A 15,801-nucleotide genomic window follows, 5' to 3' on the forward strand; every position below is an offset into this window, starting at 1 on the left:
GCTGGACGTGATCCGGTTTCCTCCAGCAGTCTGGAGACGTGCATCGTCTATAAAAAATTGCCTGGGGCATCCTGTCCAAAATGTACCCCTGCCTTGTGCCCTTTCTTGTCTGAGGTAGGCTCCATGACTCCACCGAGGTGGATAGCTGAGACATCTAATTGGGTTTCGCTGTACGCCGCTTACATTAAACGACTCATTAGTTCATAGCGAATAAAATCAGCGATTTCACCAGACTTTATAGCGCCACCGTGAGGCAATAGTCATCATATTCCTTCGGAATACTTTATGAAACTGCCGTGCAGAAATTGCATTCGAGGGACGCGTAAGGCTAAGATAAAACAGTGGAAGGCGTCAGCATTTGACCTTAACGTTACAATCACTGCAAAGTTAAGTAAATGAGGCTCGGCTCCTTTAAGAATTAGGATTTGGGAGTGACGCGGTTATGAAAGCCAGTTTATCCTTCTTTGCCTTGCAAAGAAAACCTAGTAGGCTGGATAGACTGCTTGCTAGACGGGGGCGGGGGGCACGAAACATTTGCCATCACACGAAAAAGGACACTTATGGGAGGAGCCTGAGCGTCGACTGCATATCATCGTTTGAGAACAACACGTCCGCAGGATTTGGGGATAAGTTTGCGCGGAGTTTCTTTGTGTTGGGGGATATTGCTGGTAACGAGGCGGGGACTTCAGCATGGATTGGGGCACAGAGCTGTGGGTAAGTTCAGGATTAAAATAAAAGAAACTAAAATAGTCTTAGGCAAAAATGCAGGTCAGAATCTCTTATCTGCGTCTGTGGCCAATTGCTTTAAGCGGGCTGCCACTTAGTAGTAGCTATAATAGTAATACATTGTAACTACTCATGCCTGGTGAAACATGTAACTGTTTAGTAAGTTTTAAAAAGTTTTTCCCTACCCTTCTTCCCCCCCGTGAGCCCCGATCACTCCTTTTTCCCCGTGTTGTTTGTGCGGTTCTCCTCCCTTTCCGCAGTTTATAAGTGACACATCTACGGCTGAAGTATGGCCTTCGCCCACCAAGTTACCGAGTCAGGCTGCCGGTTAAGTTAATAACTTATCCGGTCCATCCTTTTCCGTTCATGCGGTCAAACCCAATGTCGGGGGTGGGGGGTGTCCATGAAAAAGAGAAGCGTACTTTGTAATACCCCCTTAAAAACTATGATTTTACAAGTGACCGATTTGTGTGATTTATTTGTGCAGTAGTTATTTGTTTATTAGAGCACGATCATTTCTGGCACGCTGAAGTGGGTTAAAGGCGGCCGCAGTGCTTAACTAGTACAATAAGGATTTCTCAATCGGCAATGCTTGAAAACATTTTTAAATGAGCACAGAACAGAATTCCTTTGTCATTTACGGTACAAGGAAATTTCTCATGAGTTATAGTATGTTATAATCATTAGGATGAGTTGTAGTAATGGGACAGACATGCAGTAAGTGTTTCAAAATAAAGGTGTAAATCGACGTCCGCGGATAACCGTGGGTGTGTGTGGATGCGTCCTTCTGTTGCTTGGTAATAGTGTTTTCGTTTTACCTTAATTGAATGCCCTGCAGCTTCTTTATGAGATTGAAAAAAACAATTGCCCGTTGGAACTTTTCATTTAGTTGAGTGAGCAATGAGTTACTGGTTGAAGCGTTTCTCGAGTCTCATATAGGATACACAACTAGTAAATGTTTAATCGGGGAGAAAAAATGTTGCTCTTAGGCTATAGCTGAGTCGTACGTGTTTAGATATGTGGATGAAGGGGAGAAAGTCGGTGCTTTAATAATTTGGCATTAGGGGAAGGTTCACGGTGAGGATCGGGATTTGCGGTGGTGACTGAGACAGACGTTTGTGCGCCGACTTTCTGGATGATTCTTGATTTGGGACTAGTTGACGATCGGACCCTTTGTTCGGCTTCTCATGAGTCACGGCGTTTGAGGCGACGCGTGTGACTCATGAGAACCTTAATGAAACAGTCAGTCGGATGTTACTTAGTGAGTTTCACCCTGACGGGGTGTTCAGATCTGCCTTAAGGAGCCGTGATTTGCCTATTCCGCCATGCAGGAACCCGGGAGTGGTGATGTACCAGCAATCGGATGGGCGAACGCCGGCATATGTAAAGGTGTTTATCTCTGATGGTTTTTCGGGCGGGTGGGGTCACACTTAGGTAGCATAACAAACACGAACAGTATCGGTATTTCTTCGTTCTCGTTGTGAATAAAGACTCGACCATCCCACCCGCAGCCGCCATGGGGATGCCAGTGATCCGCTATCCAAACCTCGTCTTTACTTGCATCTTCTGCGTCCACGCTCACCCGTCCGTCGGTGATGCTCTAGTTTAGACGAGGGGGGGATTAGAAGAGAGTTTCTGACCTCATTAATATGCCCCCGCCCATCCCACCCCAGCGCTTCCTTGTACAGGAACGCCAGCCTAATTAGTACTGCCCTAATTTCCTGCAGTCAGGACGTTCAGTGTTGTTCATGAATTTTATGATCACTTTTGTCTTGCTGTTAACCCCACACACCCCCAATTGGTGTGAAGACAGGCTGTTTAGTGACGCTGATGGTGTTTATGATCAGGATTTGCTGTTCAGTGTGTTTGGTGCCTGTGACATGGTGGGACAGGTTGATGAGGAAGAAGATGTGCGGTCTTGGAGGTGCAGAGGCGATATTTACATAGATTTAATGACAGTTTCCGCCAGAACCTGTTTCTGGGATAGTGCTTGCTTCGTACTTCCTCATGAGAGGCTTCTCCAAAGCTTTTTGCCCATGAAATTTGCTGCTCATCTTATCGTTTTCTTCCAAAGTGACCTGTAGATTTTCTACATTTTACGGGCAATTGTCGTTTAAGTTTACTGGAGCTGAGAGCTTTGGGATTTGGACCAGCAAACTTTGTGTGTGTTTGTGTGTTGCCCCTTACCTCGCAATGCGTTCCCCGGCACTGGAGTCCAGACTGGCCTGGATTCTCATGCTCTCATCACACGCAGCCTGTTTCCTGCATCGCTGACTGGTGGGATTGGAGCTGTTTTGGGCTGTTGCTTACTGGGAGGCCCGTCCCCAGTTCGTGACCTCAGCGAAGCAGCATGGCAGGCCAAGGATAAACGGTTTCGTGTGACGACGGCTAAGGACATCAACTTCCTGCAAATAGTTTTGGGCTGAATCTTTGCCTGGCCCAGTGTGACACTGCGGCCTTTATTTTCATTTAGTCATTCTTACGCGTATTCAACTGGCAGCAATCTGCAGGTTTGTCACTTGCCGGATTGATTTCTTGTCCTCCTTGAAGGCAGGGTGAGTGTTCATGAAATTTAAGTCCTGCCGGCTGTCTTCCTTGCAGACGACGGCAGTGAAAGTAGTGTTGGTTGATGGAGCCGCAGCACCCTCAATGCTGGGCACTGGCCAGTGGATCCATCCGCCACTGCCACTGCCTCACACCAATCCAGTGGCTGATCAAACAAAGTGACAGTCTTAGGGCTGAAGATATTCCAGAGAGTTTGTCTTGTGCACAGTAAACAATCAGTGACACCATGCAACCCTGCTGGGGTTCTTGTTTATCGTTGTAAAAGTGGTTTATGCAAGTAAACGTGTCCTTTCAGTTCTCAGTAAACATAAATTAAACGAAAAGCACATCACAAGAACAAATTAAGATGCTTACAGTAAAATGAGGAATACGAGTAAAGTTATGTGTCTAAACACAATGCGATGTAAACAATATACAAACAATGTAAAATATAAACAAAGTAAAAGTATAAACATCTAGTTCAATGAGAGGTGGATAACTGGACAGTCCTATGGGTGGGGTTGTTAATGCAGCAGACGGACGTGACGTGACCTCTGTGCTACATACCCTGGCTAATATCAGATACCTTTTCCTTATGTAATAGGTTATGATATGGGTGCTTGTACGTGGGAGTCAGACTTTGTTTAAAAACGTGATGCCAAGTCAGTTTCTTTTAAGTCTTAGATGTGATTTTTAGGTGCCTCTTTGGGAAATGATGTCCAGAAATAGGGGATTTAAATGGGTCTGACCCACATTGACCGTTCAGCATGTGCTGTAGGGGTTCCTGTTGCTGTGTGAGATCTGTGGTCCCTAGCGAGTCTTGGCCAAGGTGCTATTTAGAACACAGCAATACCACAGTCCCGCTGGGTGCTCTGTGCTGGAACGGGGAATCTGATTTGAGAAGCTGTCTCAGGTAGTTAGAAATTATTTGACTATAATCTGAAATCAGGATTAGTGCAGGGAGTCACGTGGGCGGCTCGGTGGGTAGTGCCGTCGCCTCAGTCATGTAGTGGCAGGGGTTCGAATCCCACTTCTGCTGTTTCTGGGCAGGTTGCATGCTCTCTGCCAAGTCAGGTGGATTTCTCCCTCTGTCCAAAGATGCACTTTGGACAACTGATCCTATCCAACCTCGTGATCTGTGTTGAATCGGACAGGTGCTCTAACAAGGATAAACAGATGCATGGGAGTTAAACTTTTAGGTAGATTTATTTTTGTTTTACTTCTTAAACTGGTTTGCGTTGCAAAACTGTCTCCTCTTCGTCATTGAGTCCTGAAGCCGTTGTTTCTTCAGGTGGATTTAAGCGAGGAAATGCAGGCAGACTGGTTTGGGTTTGGTCTCGTGCAGCCAGTTGAGTTTCTGACAGCCCCATTATTGTTCTGCTTATAGGGAAAAGTGCCTTTATTACCAAAAAGGGAACTTTTTAGGAGGTTCCGTTCACGTCATCGACGGGCACGGAGATGCATGTGCTCCGGGCGGCATAAACGTGTGCCAGCTCTCGCTTCTTGATTCTTGTTACGAATCGGCCTCTTGTTGTTTTGAAACTGCAAGGTTTGTGTGTCTTTAGTGTCAACTGAGTAACCCAGCCTATCATCACCCGGTGGAGTGTTGGGGATCGACATGGCCGAACACGTCCAGGGAGGGATTCCTGACACCCCTCCCTTGGTCTGTATGCCAGGTAGTTACTGTAAAGTTAAGTGTTGGGGGGGAGGGGGGTGCAGCATGTCCACACATGAGGAATCTGAACCCAATGTGATGAGACGAGGTTAGCATTTTCACCCTGTGGTTGAGGGTGGGGGCGGGGGCGGGGGGGATTGTGATCTATTTGTATCCACCATTTCCTTTAGGTAGACTTGATCTTCATTGATCTGTAGGGAGAGAATGTTCTTTCCTTGTATAAACCATCAGGGCGGTGGGTGAGACACATTGTAGTTCAGTTTAGGGTCAGGGATTGTCTGTGCAAGAGTAACAATGTTTTTTTTTTTTTTTTCTTTTCTCTCATCTATTTGCAAACCAAAAATGTACCCTAGCTGCTTTGCCCCACCCCCCTTTCCTCATTGGTGGAGAATCTGAGGGTGGAGGTGTGGTGACAGTCGCATGGTCTGTGTTGCGTGAGCGAATCTGACGCGCTGCATGCATGGGAGGCTCAGCGTGGGCAGATGTTGCTGGAGCCGGGTTCAGATCTGGCAGGAGTTCTGTTTTGTCAAGTTAACGTTTTCTGGGGTGCCCCCCCCCCCCCCCCGTCCACTGTTGTTTCTTACTTTGTGCCCATAGCGTCTGGGAGAGGCTCCAGACCTTAGCGACCCTGCATAAGACAAGCAGGTACAGAAGATGGATGGATGGATGAAGCTTATATTTCCCTTCCGTTTTTTTGTCAGTTTACTCTGGTTGCTTATGGTGATATTCAGATTACTTCATGAGATCTATCCGTCCGTCCGTCCTCTGCAATGGGCTGCCGTGTCCTCCAGAGCGGTGTGTACCCTGCTCTATGTCCTCTGCTTTTCTGTGTCTGCTCCAGATTGATGACACCTATAATTACCAGCTCCCTGAGTAATGAGGGTGAATACGCATGCTCTGCGTTCTGTCAGTATCAGTGCGTTCCTCCGGGGATTTCGGTCCTGGCCTTAAGGCAGCGATGCCGACGAGTCACTGCCACAAGCAGTGAGACTCCTAAACCACAGCACATAACTGGACAACATGATGGACAACGACACACAATCTACTTACTTAATTTCTTCCATCTGGAAATTATAAAAACATCTGTACCTCATGGCACATCTGCACCTTACCTTGTCTGCACCTTATGGCACATTATTTATTGCATGGTAAATGCATCTGTACTTCTGTATAAATATGTATATAAATTAGTTTTTTCCTCTTATTTTATACTTATCCTCTGTTGAGTACTTATTTCTTACCTGTCATTTTTTTGGTATGTCTAACACAGTCGGAGAGTACTTTTTCAGCCAGGGAAACACATTTCACTGTATGTTGTACCAGCTATAACTATATGTGACAAATAAAGAATCTTGAATCTTGAATCTTGAGTCTGTCATGTGGAAAGCTCATTTGGTCGCCTGGTATATGTAGTTCTGTGGTGCAGATTTGTAGTTTTTTTTTTTTTCCCTTTTCCTTCCCAGACCAGTGGATATAACTGTGTTTACCTACTAGTAAGGCTGCAGATTGGTTCTTGGGGTTGACTGTGGCTGCCAGGGTGGGCTCTCATTTGCTGTGGTGGGTAATAAGCCCCACCCATCTTAATGCCATTTCTCCCCACAGGACCAGTGCGACACAATTGATAAGCACACGCAGTCCGGCCTGGAGCTGGTGGAGAAGTACGTGAAGTTTGTGAAGGAGCGGACGGAGATCGAGCAGCAGTACGCCAAGCAGCTGAGGTGAGGCTCCCAGCCCTGGGGCCGCCATGCCGGACCTCGACCGGGATCTCTGGCCAGCTTGAACTTCCCTTTCATTCTTTCGCACTCTCACCCTCTTCCTGTTGTTTCCCCCGAATGCCACTATCTTCTGCTCCTTCCTTTGGAGGAAGTGGGAGTGGGTAAGCGTCTGACAAAGAGGATGTAGTGAGAGAAAAATGACAAACACTGCAGTTGTGGTTTGGAGAAGGTAGCAGCGGTGCCCTTGTACCCCCGGGGCACGTGATCACCCTCTGGAAGGCTTTCAAAGTCGTGCCCAAGTGGATGATGAACAGCTTTGGCAGAGTTGGATACATGCAGAACCCATTGATTAAAGTTTTTTTTTTTCCTTTCCTTTGTGTGACGGGTTTTTGAGACTGTGCTCCTTTTGTTTGTCAGCGTTGGCTGTGCAGGGGCTCATGTCGGCTGTGTAAGCAGCAGCGGCATCGCAGATTGAGGGCAGGGGGTGGCGTTAAGATTTCTGGCTTTTTTTTTTAAATTAATCACTACCTTTTCATAATCCTCTCGGTATTCAAAGGAAAGTCATGCATTTGCTATATCCTTCTTGTTGTTAACTGATTACTGATGGCTAATTAGTTACTAATTGCTTTTGGATGCTGTGGATATGAATTGTGATTTTAATTTTTTTTTCTTCCCCTGCTTTGCATGGGTTGTCTGTCTGAATCTTGATCTCGCTATGCGACAGTGAGCTGGATGTTGGCCCCAGCTGTGCAGAAGTGTGATTTTACTTTTAATTTCACTACAACTTGCCACCCCCCCCCCCAAACTCGCGTCTGTCGCATCCCAACCCTTAATCTCGGTTAGTGGTTGGCGTGAGGGAGCAGTTTGCTGGTTTTCTCAGGAGGGGACGTGGACACTGTGTCCATAGTGTTGATTCCCGCTGACCTGTTCTGACTGCATTGTCCCTCTTGCAGGAACTTGGTTAAGAAGTACGCGTCAAAGCGAGGCAAAGACGACCAGGAAAACAGGTGAGAGGAGCTGGTGCTTCAGGCCCAAAGGCCGGGAATAAGCGTCTGGGAATCCGTCCGTCCGTCTCCTGGCTGCTTGTCCTGCTGAGGGTTGCCTGGGTCCCTGGAGCCTGTCACTGGCAGCACTGGGCACAGGGCTGAGGCACCGCCCTGGATGACGTCACACATACAGTCATACTCTGGATAATTTAGGGATACCAGTCAGCCGAATGCATAGTAAAATTTCCTGGTGGCACATGCAATTTCTTTTTTTGTTTTTTGGCATTTTCACCACTTCTACTCCAAGCATTGGACTTTGATTTGGTTTTATGGCAGCTTTGTGGGCTAAAGAATCTTCTGGAAGGACTCTGGGCTGCTCCAAAGGCCTGGAACTGACAGTTCTTGTGGTAGTTCTCGCCCAGATTAGAAGCAGGACAGCTGCAATGTAGGTTTTTTTTTTTTTTTGTCATCCCAGAGTTGATTCAGCGCTAGGTGGGTTGCGTACTCCTCGTGTATCGTGGGGGTGCCATTGGCCTGCTTCTGGCTGGAGCTTGGTGCCATGTTATTGACGGTCATCGGTTTGGGTGAAAAATGGGCCACAGCTTATATCAGATGCTAATGTGACGCGATCGAGATTCTCTTTACGCCAATCCTTCTCTCATTTCGTTCACCCAACGCCTCACTTCCAGGTTCACCAACCACCAGTCCTTCCAGGACATCCTGAACGAGATGAACGACTACGCCGGGCAGCGGGAGGTCATCGCCGAGAACATGATGATCAGGATCTGCTGCGAGCTCACAAAGTATCTACAGGAGCTGAAGCAGGAGCGCAAGTCGGTGAGGGAGTGCGAGATCTTAGCAGGAGATGGGGCGGGGAAAGATGCGAGTGCAGACGAGGTTGGGGGGGGGGATTATTTATGTATGTGCCTCCTTGTAAAGGTCACATGACTGTGTTACAGTGCATCATGGGGATTTCCAGCCAACATGGACACCATGTCTGAAATTCTGCCTGAGACTAACATTGGGTGAATCTCAATGTGCTTGACCGTACTTGTGTTCTCATGTACCCGTTTTATGTTATCCTCCATTGTCGAAGACCAGTTCAAATTTTAAGAATAAAAATACAGAGGATGGTAAAAATCGCTGGATCTTGGCCCCAAATATCAAGGATACATCAGTCGCATCCTTGCCGAACGAGACCAATCCCATGATTCATTGCACCCCATGTTTGTTCTTGGAAGGCAAATTAACAAGGTATTGCCAAGACTGCAGGTACGATCTTCGCATTCTTGGTATTGAGATTCACCCACTGTCATTGTTTGTCTGGCTCCTTTCACCTCTGACCATGTACACCCATGACCTTTGACCTCTGCAGTATCTACTGGAGGCAAAAAGAGCCCAGCAAAGCCTGGAAAACGGCTACAAGCAGCTGGAGAGCGTGAGTGACAATTCAACCGTCTGTCTGTCTCATCTGCTGCTTCATAGTCACATGGCGTAGGAGGCGCGTGATTGGCTGCTGGTAGATGAATGTTGGCGCCCCCTTTTGTGCAGAGTAAGAAGCGCTTTGAGCGGGAGTGGCGGGAGGCGGAAAGGGCAGCCCAGTATGCAGAGAAGACGGACCAGGACCTGAACGCCACCAAAGCCGACGTGGAGAAGGTACCGTGCCGGAACTGAGATGATGTGTGCTGGTCCCTTTAATTACCACCTGATAGGAGGTGAATATCCAGCAATATGATGGATAAAGTCTCCCTGTCATGTTTTAAGTCTATTGTTCATTTAGTTGATTGATCGAATACAATAAAAACTGCTTTTCAAACATGAGATTTTGAAGCATAATTAGCTGCTAAGCATAATTAGCAGGGCTGTCTGTTGGTTCCCCCTCCCCTGCCCTGTGATGCCCCCCCCCCCCCCCCCCCCTGCACATGCAGGCCAAGCAACAGGCGCACCTGCGGACGCACATAGCGGAGGAGTGCAAGAACGAGTACGCCTCCCAGCTGCAGAAGTTTAACAAGGAGCAGAACCAGTTCTACTACAGCAGCATCCCTCAGGTCTTCAACGTGAGTAGCCCCGCCCTCCTACGTGTCAGGACACGCCCCCGCGCTGGAGACGCGGCGTTTCATTGGTGCCTGAGGGGCCCTGAACGCGGCTGTCTGGAGCTGGGAAGCTGGTTCTCCTCCTGGGGGGGTTGAAAGGAGGCTAGGATGGGACAGCTTGAACTGGGGCAGCGGGTGGAGGGGTGGTTTGAAGGCTTATGTGAAGTGTCCGTCTGCGGGGCACTAACTTCGCTGCCCTGCAGAAGCTGCAGGATATGGATGAGAGGCGTGTCCAGCGGCTCGCGGAGGGATACGCGCTGTTCGCCGACACTGAGAAACGGGTGCTGCCCATCATCGGCAAATGCCTGGAGGGCATCACCAAGGCGGGCGCCAATACTGACAGCAAGCAGGTAGTACGCCCCCGCCTTTCGCTTCCCGCTCGCGGCACTGCCACGTCACTGCGCTCAGCGGGCGTCTGTGTGGCCCCCAGGACTCGTTGACGCTCATCGAGCAGCACAAGTCCGGCTTTGACCGCCCGGGAGACCTGGAGTTCGAGGACTACAGCCAGGGCATCAACCGCACGTCGTCGGAGAGCAGCCTGGGCACCCCCAAGGGCCCGCTGGAACTGCTGGGCAAGAACAGGAACAAGCTGTGGCCGTTCAGTAAGAAGAGCAAGGTAGGCCTGCCTGTGCCGCAGCTCCCCGAGAAAAGCACACAGTCACTCTCAGGGCTGCACTCGCACCAGGGACATACCCCCTCCAGCAGGTCCGTAAATACCCATGTGGTCTGTTTATAGCATTTTCCCTGGGGAAGGGGCAGCGCACGGACCATCTCCCCCACCGGCTACCTGTACGCCTGTCCGTGGATGACCTTCATTGTGCCGCATGATCTGTTTTAGCCGGGTTTTCCTAACTGGAAGTCCGGCATCTGGCTGATTGCTAACATCAGCCTTAGGACAGAACACCTGCCAAAGACCTCCCCCACCCCTCCCCCGACTCGTACCCAGACATCTCGGCTAACCTGCCCCCAGCGCATCCTGGCTAATCCTACCTGTGTCCCCTGTCTTGTGATTGGCTCCATGTCCTATCTGTCTGCTCTTTAACACCCTCCCTTTCCTCTGTCCCCTGTCTTGTGATTGGCTCCATGTCCTATCTGTCTGCTCTTTAACACCCTCCCCTTCCTCTGTCCCCTGTCTTGTGATTGGCTCCATGTCTGTCTGCTCTTTAACACCCTCCCCTTCCTCTGTCCCCTGTCTTGTGATTGGCTCCATGTCTGTCTGCTCTTTAACACTACCCCCAAGTGACGGCTAGTTGAGCGTTACATTTTTTTAATCTTCTCTTCCCTCACTCTACTACCTTGTGGTGATGGATATACCTCCAAGCCCAGGGCAAACACTGATCTGAGATCAGAGTTGGTGTGGGAAGGAGGAGCGGCCATTTGCTGGTTCATTCAGTTCTTCTATTCAGAATAAAAACCTGAAGGCACTTCTTCAGTAACCTTTGTCTCCACCATCTCGCAAAGCACGTGCCCTCCTTAATGCTTCTAAAGAATATTAACGTGCTACCTCTTCATGTCTCACCCCTCTCCAAAGTAATGTCTGTTTCGTTACTCTTACCTAAACCATCTTCTGTTTTCTAAGACTCCTCAAAGGACTAAATGTTTTGTATTAACTGGGCGAAAGGTCTTTGAGCTCTGTCCCCAGCGGGACACATACCAGTGTCTCTGGGAGGTGTGGATTCTCGTCAGGGGCGTGGCCTGTTGCCATGGCGATGGCTGAGACGCAGTGAGCTGTTTCCTCATTGTCTCGGCTGTGTTCTCAGTGTTGGGGTCTCGTCTGTGCTGTGGTGGAGTTTTTCTAGTGCTGCATTGTTTCTGTTTTTTTCTGTTCTCCTCCCTCTTGGTGACGTTGATGGTGTCTCTTTTGTTGTCATTGTTTGTGTGTGTGTTTGTTTGTTCGTCTTGTCCCTCGTCCCTTCCTGTGCTTTTTTCGCTTGGACCCCTACCCCTGTCCACCCCCACCCCCGAAACCCTCAGTTACCCTCCCCCCCGCTCACGCCCGTCTCCTCGCCCTACGTCCCCGCGAATGGACCCCCCTCCCCCAAGTTCGCCCGGGACCCCCTGTCCTACTGTCTGAAGGAGATCAATAAGACAGTCAAACCCAGAATGGCCTCCTTCCGCAGTCTCAAGCGAGCGGTGAGTCCCAGAGGTCATGTGACAGAGGTCATGTGACCACGCTCACACCGCACTGGGAGCCAGCCCACCCTGTTCTAATTTTATTACGTTTTTTTGTCCTTTAAAGCAAATGTGTTGTCCAGGGAGAGCAGACAATTTGGGAACACTTTCATCTCCCCAAAATGAATTCTTCTACAAATTACGAATGTGTATATTAAATGCGAGCTCGCCGGAGGGGTTATAAAGCCAGATCTTTGTTTTGACCCGTAGGTGTTTGTTCCGGAGAAGTCCGTGGTAATGGATGCTTCCGGCACATTGTGTGGGATATCAAAGGGTTGTGGGTAGATCTTGCTGTCACTTTGTCTTCTCCTGTCTGGGAACCTTTCTTACGGCAGCAGAGGGCCATGAATTAAGTGGCTTCTAATTACAGATTGAGCCCAAACCAATGTTTACTCCTAAGCGGTGCCGGGCCAGAGTCTCGTGCTGGCACGACCTTGAGAATGAGCTCACACTGCATTGTCGTGAAATGGAGAGAACGGCTGAAAAGTTTTGGGAGTAAAGATTGGGGGCCATCTGGTGGAGGTTTATGTAATTACAGCTAATGGTGATCTTGAATCCTTATTAACATTCTGTGGCTCTCCATGTGCCTCCCCCACCACCCCCTCAAGGTTTTAAGATAAGGACCTTAAAAATGGAAGGCCCCATCTTTGGGGGGGGGGGGGGTCACTGGATTTGTGCAGTGTGGAATGGGGTTCTTTTGGGGTTCTTTATGGGACATGCTGGTGGTATGGGTGTGAGGTTCTGCAGGGATGTCAGGGTATGACTGCCATCCCCCCCCCATCCCGCCCCCAGCCGACAGCCACCGAGGATTTCGCCCACCTGCCCCCAGAACAGCGTAGGAAGAAGCTCCAGCGGAAGATGGACGACATCAGGAAGGAGCTGCAGAAGGAACAGGACCAGAGGTAGGTGCCATCAGCATCCCATAACCCACATGCACCTGCAGGGGGCGTCTGCGGGGCCTCTCACTGTCTCCACACCCCCCCCCCCCCCCAGCGAGGCCCTGCTGAAGATGAAGGACGTGTATGAGAAGAATTCTCAGATGGGAAACCCAGACAGCCTGTCCCCCCAAATAACACAGACTGCCCAGAACGTGGAGAGACTGCGGGGGGAGCTGGCCAAGTATGAGGTGAGCTCTTAGCCCCCACCCCTCTGCGTCCCACCCCCGAGTTGGTGGCTGTCCTCACTATCTGCTTGGCGTTTCAGTCGTGGCTGATGGAGGCGGGGGGTCGTGGAGAGAGCGTGCGCTATTCCAGCCATCTGAACAACAACGGTGCCATCAACAGGTGAGCCCCCCCCCCGTTACACCCAAAAAACGACTCTTCCATCACAGGGGGCTGTGTGTGGCTCAGTGGGTTAGGGCTACAGCTCCAGTTCATTCACAGTGGTTTCATGCTTGGGACCATGAGCGTTGGGTCTTTTAAAATGTCCAATTTCTCCAGTTCACTGACTGTCTGCTAAGAATGTAAATGTGATGCGGTCTCCATGGTAATTAACTCTCCACGTGTGTTTTGGTTGTCACAGGCCCAACAACGCTAACTCTGGGGAGGGCGACCTCTCCCAGCCCATCTACACCGAGTTCGAGGACGACTTTGACGACGAGGAGGTGGACGCGCCCATCGGCCAGTGTATGGCACTCTACAGCTTCCCAGGTAACTCGCTAACTGCCCTGTGGGTGCTTTCAAACGGAACACCCCCTCGTGCTGCTGACACATACCGATTAAAGCTACTTAACTAATCAAACTAACTTGATTAACAGCTGAACATTTGCAGAACAAGTGGAAAGCATTCCGTGTCTGTGTAGGGATGAAAATTAACCTAACAATATTGAGATTAAGGCGGTGTAGGATTTGTGGATTTGTTATGGGAGTTTCTCAGAAGTAAGAGTGGGTTCTGGGTGATGTGTTGGTGTCCGTTATCTCTGGGAAAAGTTCAGGTTTCTTAAATGTTTTTTTTTTTTCCCCCCTCCAGAAAGCCTATGTGTCTGTGTCTGTGTCTGCGTCTGCGTCTGCGTCTGCGTCTGCCCCGAGTTTTACCATAGCAGACTTGTTCCCAGTCTCCTTCGATCTGCTGTGTTTCGGATGCTGCTATAATGGAATTTTGCCTATCCACCCCCCCACCCCCACAGGATCCAGCGAGGGGACCCTATCCATGCAGGAAGGAGACATGCTGAGCGTCGTGGAGGAAGACAAGGGTGATGGCTGGACCCGGGTACGAAGCACCAATGGCGATGAAGGCTACATCCCCACCTCCTACGTGAAGATCACCATCCCTCAGTGATGCCCCCCCCCCCCCCAAAAACACGAAGCAGTCTGTGATGAATCCAGGAGAGGCTTTGGCAAGGATTTTTTTTTTATTGGGTCTCTGGCACAGCTTGGAGATGCAGGTTTGGCACTATGGACTAATGAAAGTGCCCCGACCGTTCCTTGGATGTGTACTTTTTTACTTTGGCCACAAGGGGGCGAGAGCCTCATGTGTATGTTGTATGCTTTTTTTTTTTTTTTTCTTTTCTTTCCCAAACCAACACTAATTCCAGCTGGATCCATTCTTCTTTTTCCGATTGCCATTGTCCCTTCTTTCTGCACATTCCCTGTGCTTGATTTTTATCAACATTTCTGCCTTGCGGACGGAATGCAGTCTTGCGTACAGCGTGAGCCCGGCCACTATCCCCCCCCCCCCCCCCACCCCCCAACAAGTCAGTGGTGAGGTGGGAGGGGTTTGTAATCGGCACCCGTGGAGTGTATATGTGTGTCTGATACAAATTGATACAAATCTTGCCCCCTTTTCAACTCAATGTTGAGCCAATGTACAGTATGGACTGAATGTGCCAATGCTGGAGGGAGGGGCCTGGTGGGGGGTTGGGGGGAGGACCCTGACTGACGCTTCAAGAGCCACATTCCTTAAAGCGACAGTCAAGCTGGCTGTTTATTTTTTTTAATTTTTTGTTTTTAAGTAAATATCAGATGCAAATGTATGCTATACATATTTCAATATTGTACACTTCACTTAGGACTAACACAAAGGATAACATTATATATCTCTGCACACGCGCCCTCCTACAGAACAGGCCACAGAGGAAGTGTTTTAACAGAAAATCAGACTGCTGATATAGGATTTCTGTATTTATATAAAATAATATATTTTAGCACAAAAGCCACTATTGTACTAGCTTTTTCCTATATAAAGTGAAGTTTTATGAGTGAGATGTCTGTCTGTATGGAGGTGGGACTGGTTACGTCTGGTTTACAGCTCTGGTGGTTTCGGAGCCACGTGGGAGAGGTGGGGGTCACGCTATGCCCCCTCCCCTGCCAACTTTATTTTATATTACCTGTATATGCAAATGGCCACTGTTTCCATGGTTTTAATGGAATATATAAATAAACAGTAGGATTGGAAGGAGAAAATGTTCTGTTTTTTTTGTTTTTTTTTAACCTTACCTGGGCTGCGGGGGGGTTGATCAGCTGTCTTATGAGTGGATGAACTGTATCCTGTCATGTTTGCTGTGCAGTCTTTGCTAAAGACCCCAGTGCTGAGGGGGGAAAAAATTAAACGGTCCTTGTCTAAGATACTTCGGCCTGCAGCAGTACCAGTTTCGCACAACAGAGGGCGCTCCACTTTGAAACATGAAAACTGAATATTTAAGTTAATGTTCGAGTAGAAGCAGATGGGGGAGACAGAGGCGTGCTGGGGAACGTAGCTGCGTTGTTGACTGCAGCACGGTCTGTCTGCAGCTGAACTTCCTCGTGAGCCACAAAATCTGACGGGTGAGAGGCCTCCTTCCTCCTGCAGATGAGAGCCCTCCCAGTGAGTGACTTACGGGCATAAAGGGGGTGGGGGGGGGGGCAGTCGCTAACGCTGCACATGTTCATCTTTACTCTCGGTTTCACTGCGGT

The 15,801-nt window shown here is 49.2% G+C and overlaps 1 protein-coding gene across 3 annotated transcripts; it reads left to right on the forward strand.

Annotated features, from left to right (window-relative positions):
• Nucleotides 1-462: 462 nt before the first annotated feature.
• On the forward strand, nt 463-15,312 carry trip10a (thyroid hormone receptor interactor 10a). Of its 3 annotated transcripts, none has more exons than XM_023822000.2 (15): nt 463-714; nt 6,548-6,663; nt 7,614-7,667; nt 8,336-8,483; nt 9,022-9,084; nt 9,198-9,302; nt 9,575-9,703; nt 9,943-10,089; nt 10,170-10,355; nt 11,714-11,872; nt 12,704-12,813; nt 12,905-13,037; nt 13,115-13,194; nt 13,433-13,560; nt 14,037-15,312. In XM_023822000.2, exons 1-15 carry the CDS (start codon nt 691-693, stop codon nt 14,186-14,188), a joined length of 1,734 nt encoding a protein of 577 aa, XP_023677768.2. In that variant the 5' UTR covers nt 463-690; the 3' UTR covers nt 14,189-15,312. The 3 variants fall into 3 exon arrangements, with proteins under 3 accessions (XP_023677768.2, XP_023677769.2, XP_023677770.2); XM_023822001.2 differs by lacking the exon at nt 11,714-11,872 and adding an exon at nt 12,122-12,145 and having other exon boundaries at nt 464-714; XM_023822002.2 differs by lacking the exon at nt 11,714-11,872 and having other exon boundaries at nt 464-714.
• The last annotated feature ends 489 nt before the right edge of the window (nt 15,313-15,801 follow it).

The sequence above is a fragment of the Paramormyrops kingsleyae genome, chromosome 22, assembly GCF_048594095.1.
Source record: "Paramormyrops kingsleyae isolate MSU_618 chromosome 22, PKINGS_0.4, whole genome shotgun sequence".
NCBI classification, from domain to species: Eukaryota; Metazoa; Chordata; class Actinopteri; order Osteoglossiformes; family Mormyridae; genus Paramormyrops; species Paramormyrops kingsleyae.

Coding starts and splice junctions, on each gene's coding strand:
- trip10a (XM_023822000.2), top strand. CDS start 691: ATGGATTGGGGCACAGAGCTGTGG. Junction 10,356..11,713: donor CGTTCAGTAAGAAGAGCAAG/GTAGGCCTGCCT, acceptor CGAAACCCTCAG/TTACCCTCCCCCCCGCTCAC. Junction 12,814..12,904: donor CAGAAGGAACAGGACCAGAG/GTAGGTGCCATC, acceptor CCCCCCCCCCAG/CGAGGCCCTGCTGAAGATGA.